Source organism: Xenopus laevis, chromosome 8S, assembly GCF_017654675.1.
Source record: "Xenopus laevis strain J_2021 chromosome 8S, Xenopus_laevis_v10.1, whole genome shotgun sequence".
Classification (NCBI taxonomy): domain Eukaryota; kingdom Metazoa; phylum Chordata; class Amphibia; order Anura; family Pipidae; genus Xenopus; species Xenopus laevis.
In genome coordinates this window covers 71,179,463-71,201,276 of record NC_054386.1, presented here as the reverse complement: position 1 = coordinate 71,201,276, position 21,814 = coordinate 71,179,463, and the positions used below count along the sequence as shown (strand labels likewise).

Sequence of the window (21,814 nt, the reverse complement as noted above, 5' to 3'; positions counted from 1 at the left end):
GTTTTTACCCCACAAAAAATGCAGTAAATGTGTTGATTTTTCAATAGCTGAAGTAAAGTCCTGGAGAATTTGGATGCACTTACTTCATATTGGGGTCTCAAAATGCCAGATACTTTGGTAAACCTATGCAGAAGGGGCATCAAACTGTTCAGTGTACCCCAGACAATAATTTTGGTACCTAATACAGCGTGGGATATGTGAAGCAGGAAAATAAAACCTTTGAAGTAATTTTTATGAATTTTCCTACATTTTTTATAAAAATCACTACATTCAAACAAGCTTAGATGTTTGGTAGTTAGGAGTAGAGAGACATAGTTACCAATATTGGTACCAATCAGCAGCATGTGTACTTTTCAAAAATATATGGTTGGCTGGGGTAAACCTACAGTTTCAGGATTTTTTGGCCTTGGAATCTAAAGTATGCTGATTTCTGCCTTAGTGCTTTCAAAATTCGGTAATATACTGCCGGGAGTTATTGCTGTACTGAAGTCCTAAATCTCCCTAAAACTATTCATATCTGGTATTGGCATGTTTGAGAGACATGAGGCTTTCCAAATCAGGATTTTCATGCATAAAATGAAAAAAAAATAGTATAACTTCATATATTATGAAAAATAGTAATTTATTTTGTTTGGTATTTAGCACTATAAATCTTTTTGCAGAGGTGAAGATACATGCAATCTCAGGCAGATATAGAATGCTCAGATTCTCCCCCCTCCAAAAAAAAAACAATGTATAGTTTTCCTAGGTAAACTATATATTTCCCCTCAGAAAATGCCCCTAGTGAGAGAGCAAAAAATGTTTCAAAAACATCTGTCAGCTTGTGCAAATGAAATGCGAAATTCTGCTGGCACTTAAAGGGTTAAAGCCATGTTTAGCAACAGCAAAGTTTAAATTATTAACAATATAAATACACCTTTGGTGCATGTCTCCCCAAAAATGGCTGACAATCTTATTATTAACAATTAAAAAATAACGTCATATAGAAAAAACATTTTGTTTAAATGTGGTGTCATGTGCTGCAACCAATTTCTGTTAAAGCTCAGGACACCCAAAGGCTCCCATACATGGGCCAATAAAAGCTGCAGACAGACTGAGTCGGAAGCTTATTGGCCCGTGTGTGGGGCCATCCGACGGGCTTCCCCGATCAATATCTGGCCGAAATTAGATTTCGATCGTGCAGGTTAAAAAATCCCGTTGGATTGCATCAGACAGCCCGTATCAGATCCATTATGCTCTGACCGTTGGACCCTAAGACCCATGATCGGATCAGCCCAATATCACCCACTTCAATGTGGGCAATGGGCATATCGGGGAGAGATCCGCTCCTTTGGCGATCTCTACGTCTATGGCCACCTTAACCTACACACCTAGGGTTAAGGTTTTAATTACATTATACCAGATGTAAACAGAGATACTTGAAGTATTATCTTTGTGATTTATGTAATGCTGGGCAAAATTTGGAGGGCATACTGTAGTTAATTATTTTGTTAATTAAACAGTACCTTTCACTCAATCCAAACTAAGATATAACTAATCATTATTAGAAGCAAAACCAGCCTATTGAGTTAATTTAACGTTTACATGATGTTCTAATATATTTAAGGTATGAATAGCCAAATTATGAAAAGATCCATTATCCGGAAACCCCAGGTCCCGAACATTCTGGATAACAGGTCCCATACCTGCATATGAAAATATCACCAAAATTCCTTTTTTGCAGGATTAAAGTTTTGGGATGAAATACTTGCAGTGAAAAAAGGATAGTTAATTTTGTGCTACAGTTGTAGTAACAGTGTCTTAGAGAGAGGTTAGACAAGTTCAGAGAGGATTGGATATAGCTAGCAGGAAGGAGAATGATAAAGCTGAGTAACCTCATTCTCTGTTATTGAACTGAATGAGTCAAGGATAAAACTTGAGGTTGTCCATGTAAAGTGTGGTGCAGTGAGATATTGATATAAGTGTGGGTCAATTTTATCCTTGAATTACAGAGAATATCATAATATTCAAAATGGATTAGCAATTTCAGAGATGTGAAGATGACACAGTAGGGGTTAAAACGAGAGAATATATAAGGAATATATATATGGAATGTCAACTAGGTTTGCATAAGCAGACAGATAAACCTGGAGCAGTTCTATATAATATTCTGGCTGTAAGAGTATTAACATGGAGTGCTTAAACTTGTTCCTCAAAATTTGCACTATTATTATTATTGCATTTTAGAGTGCTTCAGGGTTATTTTAGAATTCTTTCTAGTTATATGATTTGGTGTTCTTTTGCTAATAATAATAATATAGTGTCCTTAATTGAGGAGGAGCAAGTGGTAAGCGTGCTGGTAAGCCAGCACCTTTTTATATTGATGCCAATTGAACTGGGCTCCAAGAAAAGTGAACAGGGTTTAAAAAGTGTTATATCATTTTATATGTATGCAATTATAACAAATATCAGGATTTGAAATTACAGTGGCTGTCAAATTACTGTAACATGACACTTACAGTATACATTTAGCAGATTTATGGTGAGTAATTTACAATGAAATACGTATTACCCTTTATTTTTAGTACACAGAACTCGGCTTTGTTAGCTAATAAAGAGTTGAGTTACGACAGCATGGCCTTGCAATCCATTATCAGAGGCACAAGAGAGATAACAAACAGTGATGATGTATTTGCGCTCCATGTAAAGCATGTAAATGCTGAATTAGCAAATCATCTGCTGTATATGTATTTAATGATAAAGTGTATTTGTGGAGATTATGTTAAAAATTATAATTCCACAGGGCAAAGCACTACTATATCACTATGTTTGAACACCAAATAGCTAATGAATTAAAGGGCATGTAAAGGCAAAAAAATAAAATCCCATTTTTACTTTAATGAAAAAGAAACCTATTTCCAATATACTTTAATTAAAAATGTGTACCATTTTTATAAGAAACCTGACTGTATGTAGTGAAATTCTCCTTTCATTTACTGCTGTGGATAGGAATTGTCAGATGGTCCCTAACTGCTGAGCAGGGAAACAATCATACTTATGAACAGCAGGGGGAACCCCCGCCTTACTTCCCAGTCATGCAGAACTCAAGCATCTTTGTTTATGACGATCCCTAAGCAGCCCAGACCACATTGAGCATGTGCACAGTCTTAGTCTTGCAAAGATGTTTAACAAAGTTACAAGATGGTGACCCCCTGTGGCCAACTTTGAAAGCATAAATTATTTGATTGATTAGGCTTCTGGTGTAGTAAGTTCATCTTTATATTTAGTATACAAAATAAAGCATTTCTAGCCTTATTCTTTTTTAGACTTTACATGCCCTTTAATCCTCCTAATGTTGAATATAAATGATCAGATTTGCTACCAAGTAAGCTTGTAAATTTCAAGCCAATAAAGGCAATGACATTTGGGGGCTGATTTATTAAGGGTTGAATTTCGAATAAAAAAAAAAACTTTGAAATTCGAATAAAAAAAGATTCAAAATTTATTTAAAAAAATCAAAGGTTTCTTTCGGGTGAATAGACAGTTGTTAGAAATCGTATCATACGAATCGAAGTAACATCATATTCGATCAAATTCGATTAGAAGTTTCTAAAAAAAACTTCAATTTTTCAAAGTCCACCAATTGACTCCAAATAGGTTCAAGGAGGTCCCCCGTAGGCTAAAACAGCAATTCAGCAGGTTTTAGATGGTGAATGGTCGAAGACGAATTTTTAAAGAATTTGGACTATTCCCTAGTCGAAGTACACAAAAAATAGCTTGAAATTCGAATTTTCACTTTGACCCTTGATAAATCTGCCCCTTGATGTTTAAAGGAGATCTATCAATCTCATTATGTTTAGTGTAACCAGCTCATTTTTGTTAAATGCAGGTCCAATAAATCTTTCAGCGACTGTATTATGTAGAACAGTGATTGCCAAAATGTGTTAAGGGATTGACATCAATAGTGGACTCAAGGCAGTGGAAGAGGGGCTAAGGCTGAAGGCCAATTAAGAGAAAACATGACAATAAATAATTATTTGCTGCTTAGTTTTCCCTTAGAACTGTATTATATTATGATATTAAAACCTTTAGAATAATGTTTTTATGTTATTAATATTAATCATAAACAATCTATGGTTGCTATGGGTTACAACACTGGGACAAACTCGCTTAAGATACTGCCTACAGGAACTTAAGCCATTAATTCCCACAAGCACAAATTACTGTTACTGTTTTGTCATGGCAGTGTTTTTTCACATACATTTTTTGAACTAATGCTATCACTTTTGGGGAGACAATGTGCATGGTACCAAAAACATTGCATAGATGCAATATGCAAATATGAAAGCAATGTATTGTTTGCATTGTGCCCATATATGTTTATTTCACTCATAACCATTTCCCATACAGTCAAGATTTAACTTCAATCTTTCAGCCTTTAAACAATCTTTTAAAATGCATTTCTAAATTCATCTAACTTAGCATTGTTTTCTGGTATACTATAAGCCACTGCAACTGCTAAGCACAATACTCAGTGCCTTTATTTCTTTTCTACTCTATTTACATCCTTTAATAAATACGTCCCTAAAAATGTGAATAGCGAGCTGGGGAGTTCCCCACTGGTTAACTGTGGTGAACCCTATTTATACTGTTTAACAAGGCTGCCATTGGTGGGAGGAGAGGGGATTGTTGTTCCCGGCCAGGTCAAGTTTTGATCCAAATGGGGAGGGCCCAGCCATGTAGTGTAAAGTTACGTACATTGTGTAAATTATGTACATTATAAACTTCCATGACTTGCCTAGAAACTTATATAGCATACATAAAAACATATGTTACTTCCATGTAAAGCAATAGCAACACAGAACAGCTTGACAGGGACAGGTAGGTGGGTAGGTCTATCAATAAATTAAAAAACTATGAAAATTACACTAACTACCAATGAATTAAATGATTTATTAAACTTTAATTAATTATTTTTATTATTTATATTAACAACTACTGACTAGTTATTGGGCCCCACAGCAGGATCATAGGGCCCCCACAATTTACACACATTCAACTTAAAATGTAATGTAACTTATGCTGAAACTTACACATATTCCATATTAAGCCATGACAATGCAGAGTAGTGTGACAGGTGCAAGAAGGCGTGTAGAGTTTCTTTCTAAGGCACCCCACCGAACCTCAATTAATTAAATAGCCAAACCTAACATTTGGTCCTTTTTTTTAAAAAAAAATGTCATTCAGCTGAACTAATCAACAATAATGGAACATATATTTTAGAGCTGGAAAGTTACCTTGCAATTAATTTTGCTAAAGAATACAAAAACGGCCAATATCCATAAGAGTACACGTCTGCATCCAAATTTTTATCCCAGTTTTGCTTCAATGTCCTAGCTTGATGATTATATACGATAGAAAGTAGTAAGTATCTAAGGTATGGACAGAAATAAGTATGAAACTAAATGCAGCTATTATTCATCACTAAGAAATAACCTTCAAGGCTGACCCTTTTTTTCACACATTCTTTTACCAGTAAGAAGCTCCCCTCCCATACACACAAGAAACAGAATCTGAAAAATATTTTTTCAAGTGAACCTTAATCTCATCCTTTTTATCTGTAAATTAAAGATATAATGAATAAATGCATGGAAAATGTATCTGACACACTAATGTCTGTTTCAGCTACACTGAAAAAAAAATACTATTTATAAGTGTCAGGGGGCCGGACCAAGGAGGACATTTAGGACAAAAAGTCCAAGTATCCAAAAGGGTCAAGCGTTATCGTAGTCAAGTTCAGGCAAATGTTCAATAAGGCAGGCAGCAAGGATCAGAATCAAGGTCAAAGCAGGAGTCAGAAATCCATGAAACAGCAAAATAGAAATTTAGGGAACCCAGGAACACAAGACAGGAATTCCTATTATCGGGCATTGAACCCGTGACCTCGACGCCTTTTTATCTTGAATTTTTGAGCCGGGCAGGTGGGTGACGTCATCGCGCACCTGTGCTGCTACCCACGTGGCGGCCATGGGCGCCGCCATCTTGGGAGCGGCATTGACGGAGACATGAGTGTGTAAAGAAGCTTCTTGTTGTTAACCATAGGAATGTTACCTCTATTAATATTGCAGCGTTAACATATTGGCCCTGAGTTAATTTATATATCCTTTGTGCCACTTTGGTGCAGTCAAGTGTCATTATCACAAAGTGAGTTCCTGCATACCATATTGCAAAATGTATTTTTATTTTCCAGATCACTTTAAACTTCCTGTTTATTATACTTCATGTTTGCAGCTCTCCCTGTCCCCTCTGGCTGTCATTTATATCAACAAGAAACTGCTTATTAGGATGCATTATCCCCACTGGATTCCTACCTGTTCTATTATTTTCCATTGAACTAAGAAGAAAATTAGCCACAGGTCTTATTTCTGCAGACTAAGAACATTTTATCATGTAACTAGATTTTAATCTATTCTAATTACATGGGTATGGAAGTATATTATGTCTTCTGACTGTCTTAGAAAAAGAAATGATTCTATGACGTGAAGAGTATGCTTTATGAAGTGATTAAACATAAGGTGATACATTTTGTCTTTAGGGATTCTTTAAGCATGCAGGATCAATACTATTATCAACAAAATATTACAAATGTCTTTATCCCTACTCCCATCCATTATTACTCCTACATGCTGGTAAAAGGTTTAGATGCTAACAAACAAAATTATAAAATAATATGGATTTTTTTGGGGGGTTCTGGGCCACGACTCATTTCAGAACATGGTATCTACTATAAGAAAACTGGATTAAGATTAGTCCCCAAACTGCAAAATTTCTATACATCAAAACCCTTATTGAAAACTTTCATGGAAGACATAGAGCCTGCAGGAGTTCCATGGTCACTTGGGGACTCTCCAGTGAAACAAATTGCTGTGTTTTTTTCTAGACAATCACCCAGGTGTCCCTAGCACTGATTGACACTTTTGCAAGCAGGCAGGTGCCAGGGATGATAGAAGTGCAGTATTCTGTTATTTCCCCGGGGTTCAATATCTGTCCCAAAAGGAGCACCTATCTGAGCCAAAAATTTGTCAGTTGGATTCACTGGGGTGTACATAACATATTTGCACTGCCAGTTAATCCACCTTTTCTTGTCTGAATCCTTAAAGGGATACTGTCATGGGAAAAAAATTTTTTTCAAAATGAATCAGTTAATAGTGCTGCTCCAGCAGAATTCTGTACTGAAATCCATTTCTCAAAAGAGCAAACAGATTTTTTTATATTCAATTTTGAAATCTGACATGGGGCTAGACATATTGTCAATTTCCCAGCTGGCCCAAGTCATGTGACTTGTGCTCTAATAAACTTCAATGACTCTTTACTGCTGGACTGCAAGTTGGAGTGATATCACCCCCTCCCTTTTCCCCCCCATCAGCCAAACAAAAGAACAATGGGAAGGTAACCAGATAGCAGCTCCCTAACACAAGATAACAGCTGCCTGGTAGATCTAAGAACAACACTCAATAGTAAAAACCCATGTCTCACTGAGACACATTCAGTTACATTGAGAAGGAAAAACAGCAGCCTGCCAGAAAGCATTTCTCTCCTAAAGTGCAGGCACAAGTCACATGACCAGGGGCAGCTGGGAAATTGACAAAATGTCTAGCCCCATGTCAGATTTCAAAATTGAATAGAAAAAAATCTGTTGTAATTCTGCTGGAGTAGCACTATTAACTGATGCGTTTTGAAAAAAAAATTTTTCCCATGACAGTATCCCTTTAACAGAAATGTATTTAATCACTTAAATGTAATTTGCAAAAAAACTGGCAAATCAGCTAACCATCATATGAAAGAAGGCTCTACGGTCTTTATAATTTGACTTTTAAGGAAAGAAGAACTAAAATGCAGTTTAAAGGATCACTGGGCTACTGTGACAAAGACTTAACTAACTGAAAAAAATCCTTAGTAGAATTTAGTTGCACAAGCTTAGCTTGCATAAAAAATGACCAAAGAACTTAATGTACTGATCAATGTGTATTTAAAACATAAAAACAATGGATGACATATATATGATATATTTCTATATGTTGGCTGTCCTTAAATACACAGGTTCAAGTAGAGCTAAATCAATGAATTGTTCAGGCATGCTTGATTCAAAAATTCTTATTAATCTCCACAGAATCAACAGTTATGAATTTTGTACCTTTGGTAGATTGAAAACTGTGAAATATTAATTAATGGACACATTATTCAAAGGTCGAATTGGTGTGAATTTTTTTAACTCTAATAAATGAATATTCAAGTTAGAACTGTTTCCATGGTCGAGGTGTGATAAATCTCACATTCAAATTTACATTCGAAGTGGGGGATTTAAATTGTATTGTGTGAATTTTGACAGCAAAAAACTATTTGAAAATTCTAATTTACTATTCAACAGTTAATAAATCTGCCTCAAAATTATATTAATATTTTGTGAAAAACACAGTAGAAAAGTGTATTTGGCTGTGAGCTTATAAATGTACTAAGCTTTTTTATTTTTTTATTTACATGCATGATGAATGACTGTTAATACAGAACATTAAGGGGGTTATTTATCAAACTCTGAATTTATCTCAATATTTTGTGCTACAAACTCCGACCAAATCCGCTCTGGTTTTTTTTATGCTTATTTATAATTAAATTTTCCAGAAAATTTGCTTTGCAGGAAGAAATACAATTTTCACGATTTTTGTTTTTGTTTTTTTCATCAGATTTTAGCGGTTTTTTTTAGTAATTTTCACCTGAAAACTCTGGGGTATTGCACGGAGCCAAGTGCACATCAAAAAATTCTTGTGACTTTTCCCATTGACTTATATGCAACCTCGACAGATCTGATTAGATTATTAGATTTAGACTTTTCCATCATCCGGGTTTGATTAATTCCCAAACATTTGTGATTTTTTAAAAGTCAGATTTTATAAAAAAAAATCACGAATTTTTCCTGAAAATGTTTTTGCATTCAGAGTTTAGTAAATAACCCCCTATATGTATGTCTTATTTTTCAGTAATATTCTGCTCATTTGCACATCTTCAAATTAACTCAAGAAGCTTGTTTTAACTGTATTCCAATGAATACCCCCCCCCAGGTTTCACCAAGGACAGGTCTATAGAGGAGACAATCATGTTATGGTTAATCTCTGTATTAAAGTCTCTATAGTGCTGTAGGTGTCCCCTGTGGTTGTATCTTTGCTGTTGTGGATAAGCAAGTGTCAACTGAGAGAGTCCTCAGGGACACAGTATGCAGTTACTCTAGCCAGAGTAGCCAATTGGCTATAATAGTGCATGGTGTTCGATCTATATATACTTCTTCCAAATCCTTATCAGCTGAACAGCACTCAAACCTGCTGCTTAGTGCAGGTATAGTATATTTTATTCAGAAATGTATTATTCAAAAAGCTCTGACATACAGAAATTCCTTTGCCCATAGAATCCCATTTAAACAATTCTTCAATTCTGTTTTGTCTAACAGTGCCTGGTATTTTATGAGCAAGCAGAAACCCATGTTTATTGAATGAGACTTGTTTTTTTACATTTACAGGTCCATTCTTAGTAACTTTAAGGTTAAAGCGTAGATACACATATTCTGATTTTATATAGCTACAGCACCAGTAAACACAGGGGTCTCTTTTATTCCAGTGCCTGCTGTTTTTTTTTAACAGTTTTTATTTATCATTTTCCTGAAACATGATGTGTGTAAAAAAGGAAGGAGGTACAGATGTACTGTATGTTTATGCAATACACATATATAGGTCTCAGTATTTACCAAGCCATGACCAATGCTCAACAGGCCAAACAGATTTCACAGTCAAATACGAGTATACTGTATTCTTATACACTTGTCAGGGCATCCTCTAGTTAGATAAGTTAATTGCATAAGGGGCAGGTTATTTCATAAGCAACCTCTTTCTAGACATGATTAATGACTTCCTTGTATAGAATAATAGCAATCTCCAGAGAACCCATTTGGCATTGGTTAGTTCATCTGTTTTGCCAAGTAAAAAAATTGTGGAAAGAGGATTTTTGGGAAAGTGGATTTATTTTAAATAAATCTGTTATGTTTTTCCGATACCTGGCCAGTTTTAGACATGACTATCATATGCATATAGGAAGCTCTATGCTCTTTACATTTTGAACAGTGGATCTTATCTGCAGCATAGTAAGGGAAAACATAGTTCCTCCTCTTTTTAGCGTATTCTTTTGATCCTTGTCAGGTAAACATTAAGGGGGTACTTTATCTAAATCCCAAAATTTTCTCATTATTTTCTGAAAACCACTCCTACCAAATTCGCACAGACTTTCCCCCTATTTATCAATATATTTTCATGAAAGACTCGATATAATTATGAAAAAAATCAGAATCCTCCGGATTTGACACTCGAAAAATCCAATTTTTTCAGATTATCACCCAAAAACCACAAGATTTTAGGATTATTGTAAGCAACCCAGTGCAGATCGAGATATACTCAAAATGTCAACAGTACATCTGCCATTGACTTCTACGTGATCTTGTCAGGTCTCAGTTGAAGAACATTTTTATTTGGACTTTTAACACCTTCATAGTTTAAACATTACGAAAATATCAAGGTTTTTTTTCCTCAGAAAAAATTAGGTTTTTCCCTTTAAAAGTCCAACAAAAAAAAACTTTAATAAATAACCCCCATACTGTATATGTTGGCATTTTTAAACAAAGCAAACATCTGAATGCCCTTATTATTAATGTTCATCAGGTCTTTATTGTTTTGTTATCCACACTATGAAACATTGGCAGGATTGTAAATATTCTACCAAAGAAAAATATACATTGCATTTTCTGCTACATCAACTCACGTCTTTCCCTGGACTTAAATTCAGAATATTTTATAAGGTGATGGAAAATTCATAAACATGAAGTTGCCAGTATTCACCTGATTCGATTTCCTAATGAGGGCTTTGCTAACATGAAGCCAAGTCTCCAGCATGAAAAAACTGAATTAAAAATAAAAGACCATGCCTGCTGTACATTATTAAATTATGCTTGTCATGGTCAAATTTTTTTTAAGGACAGGGAAGCCAGTGGATAAAATAATAGCGTCTTTGTTTTTGTTCCTCCCATTTATTTCATCAAAAGTTAATGTACCTAATATCAAATTAAACGTAGAGCAGTTGAGTTTTTTACATTTGGAGGGAAATCTAATTCTAACAATAAAAACTAAACACATAGGGGCCGAATTCACTAACTTCCAGTGAAGGATTCGAAGTTAAAAAACTTTGAATTTCAAAGTTTTTTTTGGGCTACTTCGACCATCGAATGGGCTACTTCGACCTTCGACTACGACTTCGTATCAAACTATTCGAAGTAAAAATCGTTCGACTATTCAATAGTCGAAGTACTGTCTCTTTAAAAAAACTTCGACCTCCTAGTTCGCCATCTAAAAGCTACCGAAGTCAATGTTAGCCTATGGGGAAGGTCCCCATAGGCTTGGCTAACTTTTTTTGATCGAAGGATATTCCTTCGATCGTTGGATTTAAATCCTTCGAAGCGAACGATTTTTAGTTCGAATCATTCGATTTGAAGTCGTAGTCGAAGGTCGAAGTAGCCCATTCGATGGTCGAAGTAGCCAAAAAAACACTTCAAAATTCAAAGTATTTTTTCTTCTATTCCTTCACTCGAACTTAGTGAATGGGCCCCATAGTTTAGATGTAAGAGGCAATAGAATGTTCATTTTCTGACACATTGGTTTAGGATAAATAATAAAAAGAAAAGCCTACACATCATGTTATAAGCAAAACATTTAACTGACATTGCTTTGCACAGCTTTCCCTAATGACTGGTGTGACACTTGCAAAAGAATGTAAACATAGCTGTTTATACTGTTTATCAGAGCTGTTTTCACAATTAGCTCCTACATCTCTAATCTAATTGATGTACAGCCCTAATGCAAAGGTTAAAAGATGCATCAAAGCATAGAACATGGCTATATGGCACAGGTTAAATAGTGGATAACAGATAACACCATTGTGTTTTACAGATCGTATCTGCTATCTGATCTGTAACTTGAGCCTTTTCTCCTTTGCCCCCATTGCTACACAGTAGCTAATTTATATAATCAATAGTAATGTTTCTGAAGCAAGCAGCAGTTACCAATGCAGGGCAACACTGCATTATATTTGTATTACTTTAAAAAAAACTTTTCATTTTTGATGTTACTGTTGCTTTAAGGAAAAACAAAATTTCCAGCAAACCCCTTTTCTGGAAAACCCCAGCCCTCAAGCTGTCGGGTAATATATCCCATACCTGTATAAATAGTTTAAAAAAGCACAAGGCTATCAGGATTTGCACAACAAAAATAAAGAAATTTATTGGATTAATCCAACGTTTCAGTTGCTAAATGTTTGATCTCAGGGACAAACACCATCATTTAAAATCCTTTAGGATTTCCTGGCATGCATGACTCTGTGAATGTGTATTTTGAATAATTTAAAGAAGGGAGGGAATAGTGATTGGCCTACACATCTATCTGATCTATCTGCAGGCTGTTCCTTTCTAAATACTGGAGACTACTTAACACATAGGGGCAGATTTACTAAAGGGTGAAGTGAATAATGCTGGCGATGATTCACCAGTGTTACCGCTTTCAAGGGCTTTGCTGATTTACTAAAAATATTTTTTGCTGTTATATTGTTATATAAATTCAATTCTTAATTGTGTACCACAACCATTATATCACATATGTACATCCATATAGAAAATAAAATGTTCTAAATGTTAGTTACTCACTGACTAAGATACACATAAGCAGGGGATGTCTCTAAATCATTGGCACCTTGCAGGTTTCTACATTTCTCTATAGCTGCAAGAAAAAATGTTCTTATCAGTTGTCTGGAGATACGTTTACAAAGTAGCACACACTCTTATCAATGGCTTACATTTAAGTTACACAATGTATCACTATAAAAAGCAGTTCAAACCCCAATTTTCATTCCTTCCCTTAGGGGATAATGTGTCAAGTTTCCAAATCCAGAAGCACTCTCTTTGGAGTAATTTTTTATCTAAATTAGTATAACTTGTTTTAACCCCTTCCAGCACTTGCAAGCGTAATTGAGAATCATTGTGTTTACATTCTGCCCAATGTTGGCTTACTGATGTAATTTTAGAGTGTGCATTCCGGATGGAACTACGGTGCTCATTCAACCTTAATCTTATCATCCTGTTGGTTTTTCCTACATACCCCTTACCACAAGGGCATTTTAAGTAGTAAATTACATTTTTCGACATACAGGTGTAATATCCCCTGAGTTTAATCTTGGTTCCTTGAGTTGGATGTAATACTGTATCTCCTTTTATCACACTACTACAGTTCTGACACGACAAGCAGGGGAAAGTACCCACTACTGGTTTACCCAAAAATCTTTGCTTAGCTGTTTTAGGGGGCTGTATGTCTGTATGAACCAAAAAATCTCCTACATTTTTACCTCTCTTGTAGGCAAATAAGGGATACTCCTTAAACACCCTACAAGTAGAGGGGTCATTCATCACTATTGGCCAATATTTTCTGATCACCTTTATTACCATTTTTAATGCACATCAAAAGTGGTAACAACAGGGATTCTATCAGTCTGTGTGTCTTTTTTCTTATTAGCCAGTACTGATTCTCTTGACATCTCATCCACATCTTTCTCTGCCTTTTTTAATATGGATTTGGGGTAACCTTTCTTTCTCCCTCTTAACTTGTACATCTAGTAATTCAATTTGTGTTTCATCATAGTGCAATACAAATTTAATGGTGTTGTGTGTCCTGTTGACATACTCAGCAAATTGTTCAAGTTTCTCTTTTGGCCCTTTCCAAACAAAAACTATGTCGTCCACATACCGACTATACCAATAAATATAGTGGGAAAATAATGTGTTTTGTAAAATTATTTGTTCCTCGTGGTCATACATAAAAATATTTGCATAATTAGGTGCCATATTAGCACCCATACTGGTCCCTTGTTTTTGTCAGTAGTATTGTGTGCCAAATCTGAAATAATTTCTAGTTAGTACAATCTCTAAAAGAGAACATAATAATAGAACCAGATGTGTGTCTAAAGTGTGCTTCCTGTGTAAATGTCTGCTCACTGCCTCAAGTCCTTTTGATGCAGCATGTAACATAAAGAGGTCCATTCAACTTTAAATTTCCCGCCATATGCAAATTGGCCTGAGTGCAAGACCTCTAGCGAAGGTGCGCTAGGAAGATTTGAACGCTAGCGCTTCTTCGCTTTGATTTGCTGGCATTGCTGAAGTGACGCTAGCAAAAATTCGCCAGTGTCCAACGCCCTGGACAAAACTTTGCATTTTAATAAAATAGCATTGTCTGATGGATTTTTCCCCTGGCAAAGTGTTTCAATTTATGCGAAGCCGTCACTGTCGAATTTTCACTGGTTAGTAAATTTGCCCCATACGCTTTTCCCGTTCATGCTACCTGTGTTCTGTCAAGCAGGAGTTAGAAGACCCCAATCCCCTTACATCGATTAACCTTCAATTTTCTATAACCTACACTCAGCAGGAACAAGGTCTACCAACTGAAGTGCAAAGAAATGAAGGAAGCTCAGTGAGATTGTTTCATTTTATGCTACAAAATATCTGGAAAATATGTGCAGAACAAGATATTAGAGGTCGCTAATGTAGAAATGTTTTGGGACCTTGTTTCACAGAAAACAGTAGAAATCATTCTGTTGTTTTAATATATAAACTCAGTTACAGATGAAGCCACTTGGATTTGTGAGTTAAATGCGTCATGACTCAGAGTTAATTGAAGAAACTGTGTTATCTAAAGTTATCTTAACTCATTTAATGCATTTAACCTTTTCATTAGCATACCAAAGCACCATTGTTCACAATGGTGAATGCTTTAATTAGATGGGATGTTGTGACACAGTTTTCTGTGTTAAATGAGATAAATGGGATATCTGTGTTTAGTTATTCTGTGTCAAACAGACAAACCAAAGTGGCTGCATCTGTAACTGCTGTCACTGTCTGAGCGCCTGCAGCTGCCCCTGCTGCACCAATGATTGTATTGTCTTTGAAGCAAAACAAACCGGCTTTGTTCATTTTGCACAATAATTTTCTGATGTGTAGATTTGTATTTATTATTTAGTTTATTATCAGTGTAAACATAGTGCTATGATACAATCGTCTACTGTATGAATGGAAACAGTGCCCTCTGCGACCAAATAATCATGAATGATGAGAAATCTCTTGCCTAAGATTACTAAACATGCCATTGTTATCAAAGCACAGACATTGGTGCTCATAACATGTTATTATAAAAATCCTTAGATTAAAGGGCAATTAATGTATCATTGGTCTGACTGTGGCCTTGTACAGGACTGATGCATGTTTTTACATTACAGCAGTCACAATCATCAAATGCTTGTTTAACAACAGTCTCTGTTTAGCCCTATTCATATACTGAGAATTAGTGATGGGCAAATTTATTCGGCAGGCGCAAATTCGCGGCTAGGGATGGGCGACTTTTTTCGAAAAAAAGCGCATCAAAAAAAACGAAACGAAATTTGCCCATCCTGCTGAATTCCTGTGAAAAAATAAGATGGACACCGGCGTAAAAAAAAACGGCACAGTTTCGCAAATTTTCCGCCTGGAAATTCGCAAATTATTTGGCGAAGCGAAATGTCACAGATTCGCCCATCACTACTGAGAATGGCAATCTGTGGTGAGATACCCAGAAAGTATTGCGTAAGGTGGAACTAGACATTATAGTGTATGACCCCAAAATCAAGATAAGTCTACACATAGAAGGCTGTCCGAACAGAAAGAACCACAGCTTTTACAGTATGATGCTGTTGTCCAAGAAGAAATGTAGTTAGCCCTTAGCTCTCTCAATAAAACTGCTTGTGGAAAAAAAAATTTGCCGTAAAAACATAAAACGTAATATTATTACGTGGCAGGGGTTGTGTCACCTTGTGCTAATATAAAGCTTTACACCTTTGTCTAAGGCAACATTATTTTACATACATTTCAGGGAGAGGTAGGTAAATGTATCTTTATATATCGGTCTGAACAGTGTTGGACTGGGGTATGACAGGGAGCATGGTGCCCACAGTTTCATAGGCGTGACCAACAAGGGTTGGGACCTTTTGGGTTTTTCCCAGTTTCGAGCCATTCCAGTCTGACCCTGTGTCTGAATACATTTTCATTAAGGAAAAATACATTTTTCTGTGTGGATATCAATAAATAAACCACAACCAGGCTAGAATGCAATCTTTTCAAGCAAATGGAAGATGACATATTTTTGCATGAAGTCCCCTTTCTCCAAATACATTATTGAATAATTGATAAAATACTAATTATCTTAAACCTTGTCACCAGTGGATGGACATTTGATCTGGAGACAAATTACAACTGCTTGTTTGTTTAGGCATGCTCCCAAACAGAGATGGTCACTTGCTGCAGGGGAAGTTTTAGGGTAGGTTATTGCACCCTCAGCAGGACAAGGAGAGAAAAATTATATGTCTGCTTCCCTCCTGCTTTCGTTAAACTATATCCTTGGGGCATTTTGGTAGTTGTACTACAACATCAGTTGGAGGGTTGCTTTTTATATTCACATATTCTTCCCAGTTCTCCTGCATAGACCCATTTTCAACCCTGACTTGCTGATCTCACTATTGCTTCCTGGGTCCCACACACACATTGAAGGCACTGGGTTTTCTCTAGGAGCATTAAACATGGAGCAACAATAGAAAGCTGAAGCATTGACTCATAATCACCACCTCTCATGTGTAAGCAGAATGCACGTGATTAAAATTTACATGTAGCTGGAGATAACAGAGCTGAGCATTTATTCCTGAATCATCACAAAAACATGAGCTACAAAGAGAGGCAAGGTGCACCGGCTATTCATCCCTTCCCGGAGTGAAGCATACATTATATTTCACAGAAGCAGAGCCTTGCTATTGTCAGGCTGCCACTAGATTGGGATGTGCTTTCTCGCATCTTAAATTGCAGTGTGAGTAGTGAGGAGATCATGTGAGCTCAGAGTGTATACTGTGCTGCCTGTGTAACAGAGCTGCCAGTGATGCGAGGCCAGCAGTGAGCAGAGGAGTATTCTAGCAGCTACTTTCCTCTTCTAAGCTGATTTACTTGTATGGAATCTCACCTCCACACTTAGCACTAGCCTTGAATCTGACTGAGGTGCCTGCAGTATGCTACACAGGGACAAGTGCTATTTACATGCTATTTTAGGAGACAGAGGTGACAGACAGAAAGGCTACCAAGAAAGTAAAAAAGGATTTTGACCAGATTGGAAAAACATCAGCGTTCTTTTACCTCTCTCTTTTTTTTTTTCATTCTTACTCTATACATACAAGATTCACCTTATTTTTGTAGAAGCATGTCAGTATCTGGGAAAAAAGAGTTTGATGTGAAGCAGATCCTAAGGCTGCGTTGGAGGTGGTTCAGTCACCCCTCTCAGGGCTCTGCAGGCTCCGGTGGCTGCCTGCAGCAGGAAGGATATGAGCACAGGGGGACACCGGTTCACAATAGGTTGAAAAGCCACTCACGGGACAGGAATGGACTAAAGAAAAACAGCAGCCCTGTCCATAACATACTAGCACCAGTGCCAGGTCCAACCCCTGCATACCATCGATCCATGCAATCCTGGCAGCAGCAAAACCTCATTGAAAATCTTCAGGCAAGTGAGGATATTCCAAAGCCTGGCATTGAGGAGAAATTGATGAAGGACGAAGAGAGCAAGGGTGCCGAGGAGGTGCAGGCAATCCCCGAGGTGCACCCTGAGGCTGCCTCTGACAGGTAAGAGTTTGGGACTCTTTATAAATGCCTTCAAGTTCTTTTACTCACTTAATTGGAATGTAGTATTCCTGGGGTGAATACATTATCACATCATATATAACTTTCAAGAAATCATATTTTTTAATATTATTTGTATCATTTAAAATACAGAGTAAGCCATTTCTATCACCGGTTATGCCCGGGCAGTGATAGAGAGCTTTCATTTGCACAGGGGCACATTCTCCAAAAGATGTTAAACTATTTGTGGCTGTCTCTATAGCAAACAAAGAGAGAAGATGGAGGAAAATCTGTTTGCGAACCAGCTGCTTCATCCCTTTGTCTCTAGATTTGCAATTAACCTTGAGCCATGTGAAAAATGGAGCAACTTTGCTTGGCTTTTCACACGGTTTAATTCCAGGCACACTACACTGGCCACCTGGCTGCTTTACAGAGACAGTAATACATGGTAATACAATCCTAGAGTGCTGCTATCTTGATGCAGAGATTGCCAGGTAATTTGTGAAAATGATGTAGGTCTGAGATGGCATCTTCTCTTGATCACATTCTATCCAGTTTGGATTCAAGCAGCTTATAGGAAATATTTAAGGTGGGGATTTAAGGTAGAATTAATGCATTTCTCCTAGCATATGTATACGAAGCAAGACTGATGCTTTCAAGTACATTTGCCCTTAGAGTCCATTCTAGTAAGCATAAAATTTTAGATTAATATTATCTGTACAAGGACAGTAAGAGATACAATATAATGGTATATGATTGTTTTGAAATGTTAATAAATGCTTGATTGACAGCAGAGCAAATGAATGGTATAGTGAGTGTATGTATGTGTTACTTTGGACTGCAAAGTCAACTTTTGTTTGCTCAGTAACACTGAGTTTCAACAAGCGAGAAGTACACTGTTCTTCAGTATTTGATATGTCTCTGTTGGTGTGTTATATGTCTGTAGTCTGGCTGCCAATGCAAAATGCAGCTTTTTTTACACAGTCTGAATGATGGAGGAGGCAATGGTGTAAGTAAGTAAGTAAGTGCATAGAATGCGCTGTCTTGCAGTATTGCTGTCTTGCAGTGATATGATCTGATGAATGATCTCCCAAATGCAGTCTTCTAGCTTGTGTTTACTACAGATCCCAGCATTCTTTGTCAACAGCTGGGGAATACCGGGACACCTAGTTTAAGAACCAACTAGAGCACTGCAGTTGGAATTTGTTGACCTTAAAGGAGTCCTTTTATTGTGGTAGTAAAAAAGACAGGATATAGGGTTAGTCATGGATCTTTTTAAATTCCTTCCTGGGTTAATCTTTTGAGTGATTTTAAATCTAAGGGAATGACACCAGTTTCCTTTGTGTGTTCCGTTATTTCTCACTCAGCTCAAAAAGAAGGTTGTGTTACCAGTAAATACATTTTTTGGTGTATTTTTTTTTTTTTTTTACGTATGCTTGTTTTTAGGTTTTTAAGTTTCTTGTTTCTAAGTAATAGATATCAATGTAAAATTGAAAAGGGTAAAGAAAATTGTTTCTTAATCCTATGTGATCCATTGTGGAAAGCTTATTATAGAACATAGACAATGTTTTATAATTGGCTATGCCTAGTATAATATTAATTACTGTATGCACCACAGTGTTCTGTATCTAAAAATGTAATACTCACACTGATAAACATTTCAGGATATGTTTTGATGCTGAAAATATTTTAATCTGTTTTCCTTTATAAGAGATACAGGAGGTCAATTATAAACTCCGCGCAAGGCAAATTGGTTCGCAAAGTGAATATATTTGCCCTGTGCATGGTTATATTTATAAAGCTGAATAAGTATGGTGCAAACAGAATTGCAAACTTTTTTTCAAATGTGAATGTTTATAAGAGCTTTTTAAATATGTCAAAAATTTTCAAATTGCGAATATTTATGTGCACACTCTCTGTGGAATTACGCCACAACTTTGGTGGCGGAGAAAATATTCGCAAAACAGTTTCGCAAAGTGTGAATTTAAGTTACTGTCAATGCTATTTTCGCTCACAACAAGCTCACACATTGGGCGCTCTTGCGCAAACTCCCATCTAATTTGCGCGCCATTTGCAAACATTTATTCACAATGCGAATTCACAAAAAAGACAGGCAGAGCAGTGCAAAATATTAGCGTTCAGGAAAAAACATGGGCAATACAACCACTTGCGAATAAATATGCGCTGCGCGATCTTTATAAGTGACCCCCACAATCTTTTTATTTCTAACTCAGATACAATAATATATACCAAATTCCACTCAGTAAGAAAACAAGAAATGCCAGCTAAGTCCTAGATCAAAACAGATATATACTTAAAACAAATTTTATTCATGAGCATATACACATAACCTTTTAAAATGTTGTTTTTTTTAATTAAGATTCTGCCAGCAGGAAAACTTTGAGGGTGGGGGGAATTAACAGTGGAAGCAACAAAATGTTCATAACTGAACAGCAGGGCATATTGAATCTATTAATGGATTCCAAGTTAAAGTGTGCATAGAAAATTAAACAATCCTTTGCCTACAAAATGCTTGCTTTTAGAGTATGTTTATTCTCCCTGCAGAAAGTTTACATACCAATGGGGTTTTATTTGCTACCTCCAAATTCTTGTGAATAAATTTATTTTTTAACAGGATTTGGAACCAAATTCTTTCCTAGCATTTACAAAACTGACCTTTCTGGACACATTACTTACCTTTTTGTTTAAAGTTGGATTCCATGAAAGTCACTTGTAACAAATTTGCATCATAGTTGTGAAAAAGAGGTGCAAGAGGAATTATTTTAAATATATTATTATAAAACTAATAGCTGATCTAGTTGCTATCTTAAAGACAGTAAGCTGATGGGCAGGGCCCTTTTTACCTATTGTAATAATATTGGCTAATGCCCTTGTGTAGCTGATGTGTTTGTAATTCAGATGCAAAGTGTATTGTTACTGCACTTATTTGTTCTAGAGGAATGCTTTAAATTATTATAGTATTGGGAGAGTAAATAAAAATAAAAATTTTCATAATGGCAACACTTCTAAAACTAGTAAGCTTTTTTTTCCCTTTTATCTATGTGCCTTAGCTGCCCGGGTGTAATACTGCACAGAATATGTACTAACAGAACACAATGATTAAGAATGCTATTGTTTTTCTGGTCAGACCTGAGAACTTTTGGAAAGATCACACCATTTTCTTCTGCCATTCTGAAATACTATGTAATTAATTGGAGATGCACACAAGTGACTGTGGTGATGAATGCTAGCCAGCATAATAGGAAAGAAATGGAGCACATAATATATACCCATGACAATATTCGGTTGACCCGGGATTACTGCATTGGAAGCATTGGGAGTAGTGATGAGCAAAATGTTTTGCCAAGTTTCACCGTAAAAAATGATGCCCATAGACTCCAATGGGTGAAAAAAATGTATAAATTTGTTGCGAGTCAAAAATGTGTCACAATATGTCGCGCGACATAAGAAATGTTGTCACCCATAGTATGTATTTTTGCAAATTTTCGTTGGTACGCAATTTTTTTGACAAGCGAAATGGGTCAGATTCGACCATCACTAATTTGGAGCATCAGTGATTCAAGAAATTATTATTTTACCTGTAGGGGTTGGAACCTGTTATGTTGCACATGTATAGAACAAATGCATTTGGTGCTTTTACCAATGCATTTGACCTATCAATCAAAATCTGACCTGGACTCCTGAAAGTATCTCTCTCACACACACACACTCCATCTGACCTTACTATATACCACAACGTTACACAGCCACTGTACGCCATTGTATAAATAAATAGCCATTGGATACAATTGTTCTCTATGAGCACATCTGTACTTTGTCATGTTCTTTATCATGTTCTTACTACTATCATATCACAATGATACACCCATCATGTCTGACGTTTAGCATTATTTAATTAACATATTACATCTGTGCACTGTCTTGTCCTGTCCCTGCACTATGCTGTTCTGTCTTGCAGGAGTTGCATATTTTTGCACTTGCACTTTTTGTCTGTTGTCC

The 21,814-nt window shown here is 36.3% G+C and overlaps 1 protein-coding gene and 1 long non-coding RNA gene across 2 annotated transcripts in view; one reads left to right on the top strand and one right to left on the bottom strand.

The window, feature by feature from the left end:
* The window catches only part of LOC121397713, a 33,068-nt gene extending 15,624 nt beyond the window's left edge, over window positions 1-17,444 (bottom strand). Inside the window, exon 1 of the long non-coding RNA XR_005963850.1 lies at window positions 17,362-17,444. This is a non-coding gene — a long non-coding RNA (uncharacterized LOC121397713). The remainder of the gene's footprint in view (window positions 1-17,361) is intronic.
* Window positions 16,813-21,814, top strand: part of klhl4.S (kelch like family member 4 S homeolog) — a 90,712-nt gene continuing 85,710 nt past the window's right edge. The window contains exon 1 of the mRNA XM_018233057.2: window positions 16,813-17,797. Within this exon, the coding sequence (XP_018088546.2) occupies window positions 17,379-17,797 (419 nt within the window). The 5' untranslated portion in view covers window positions 16,813-17,378. The remainder of the gene's footprint in view (window positions 17,798-21,814) is intronic.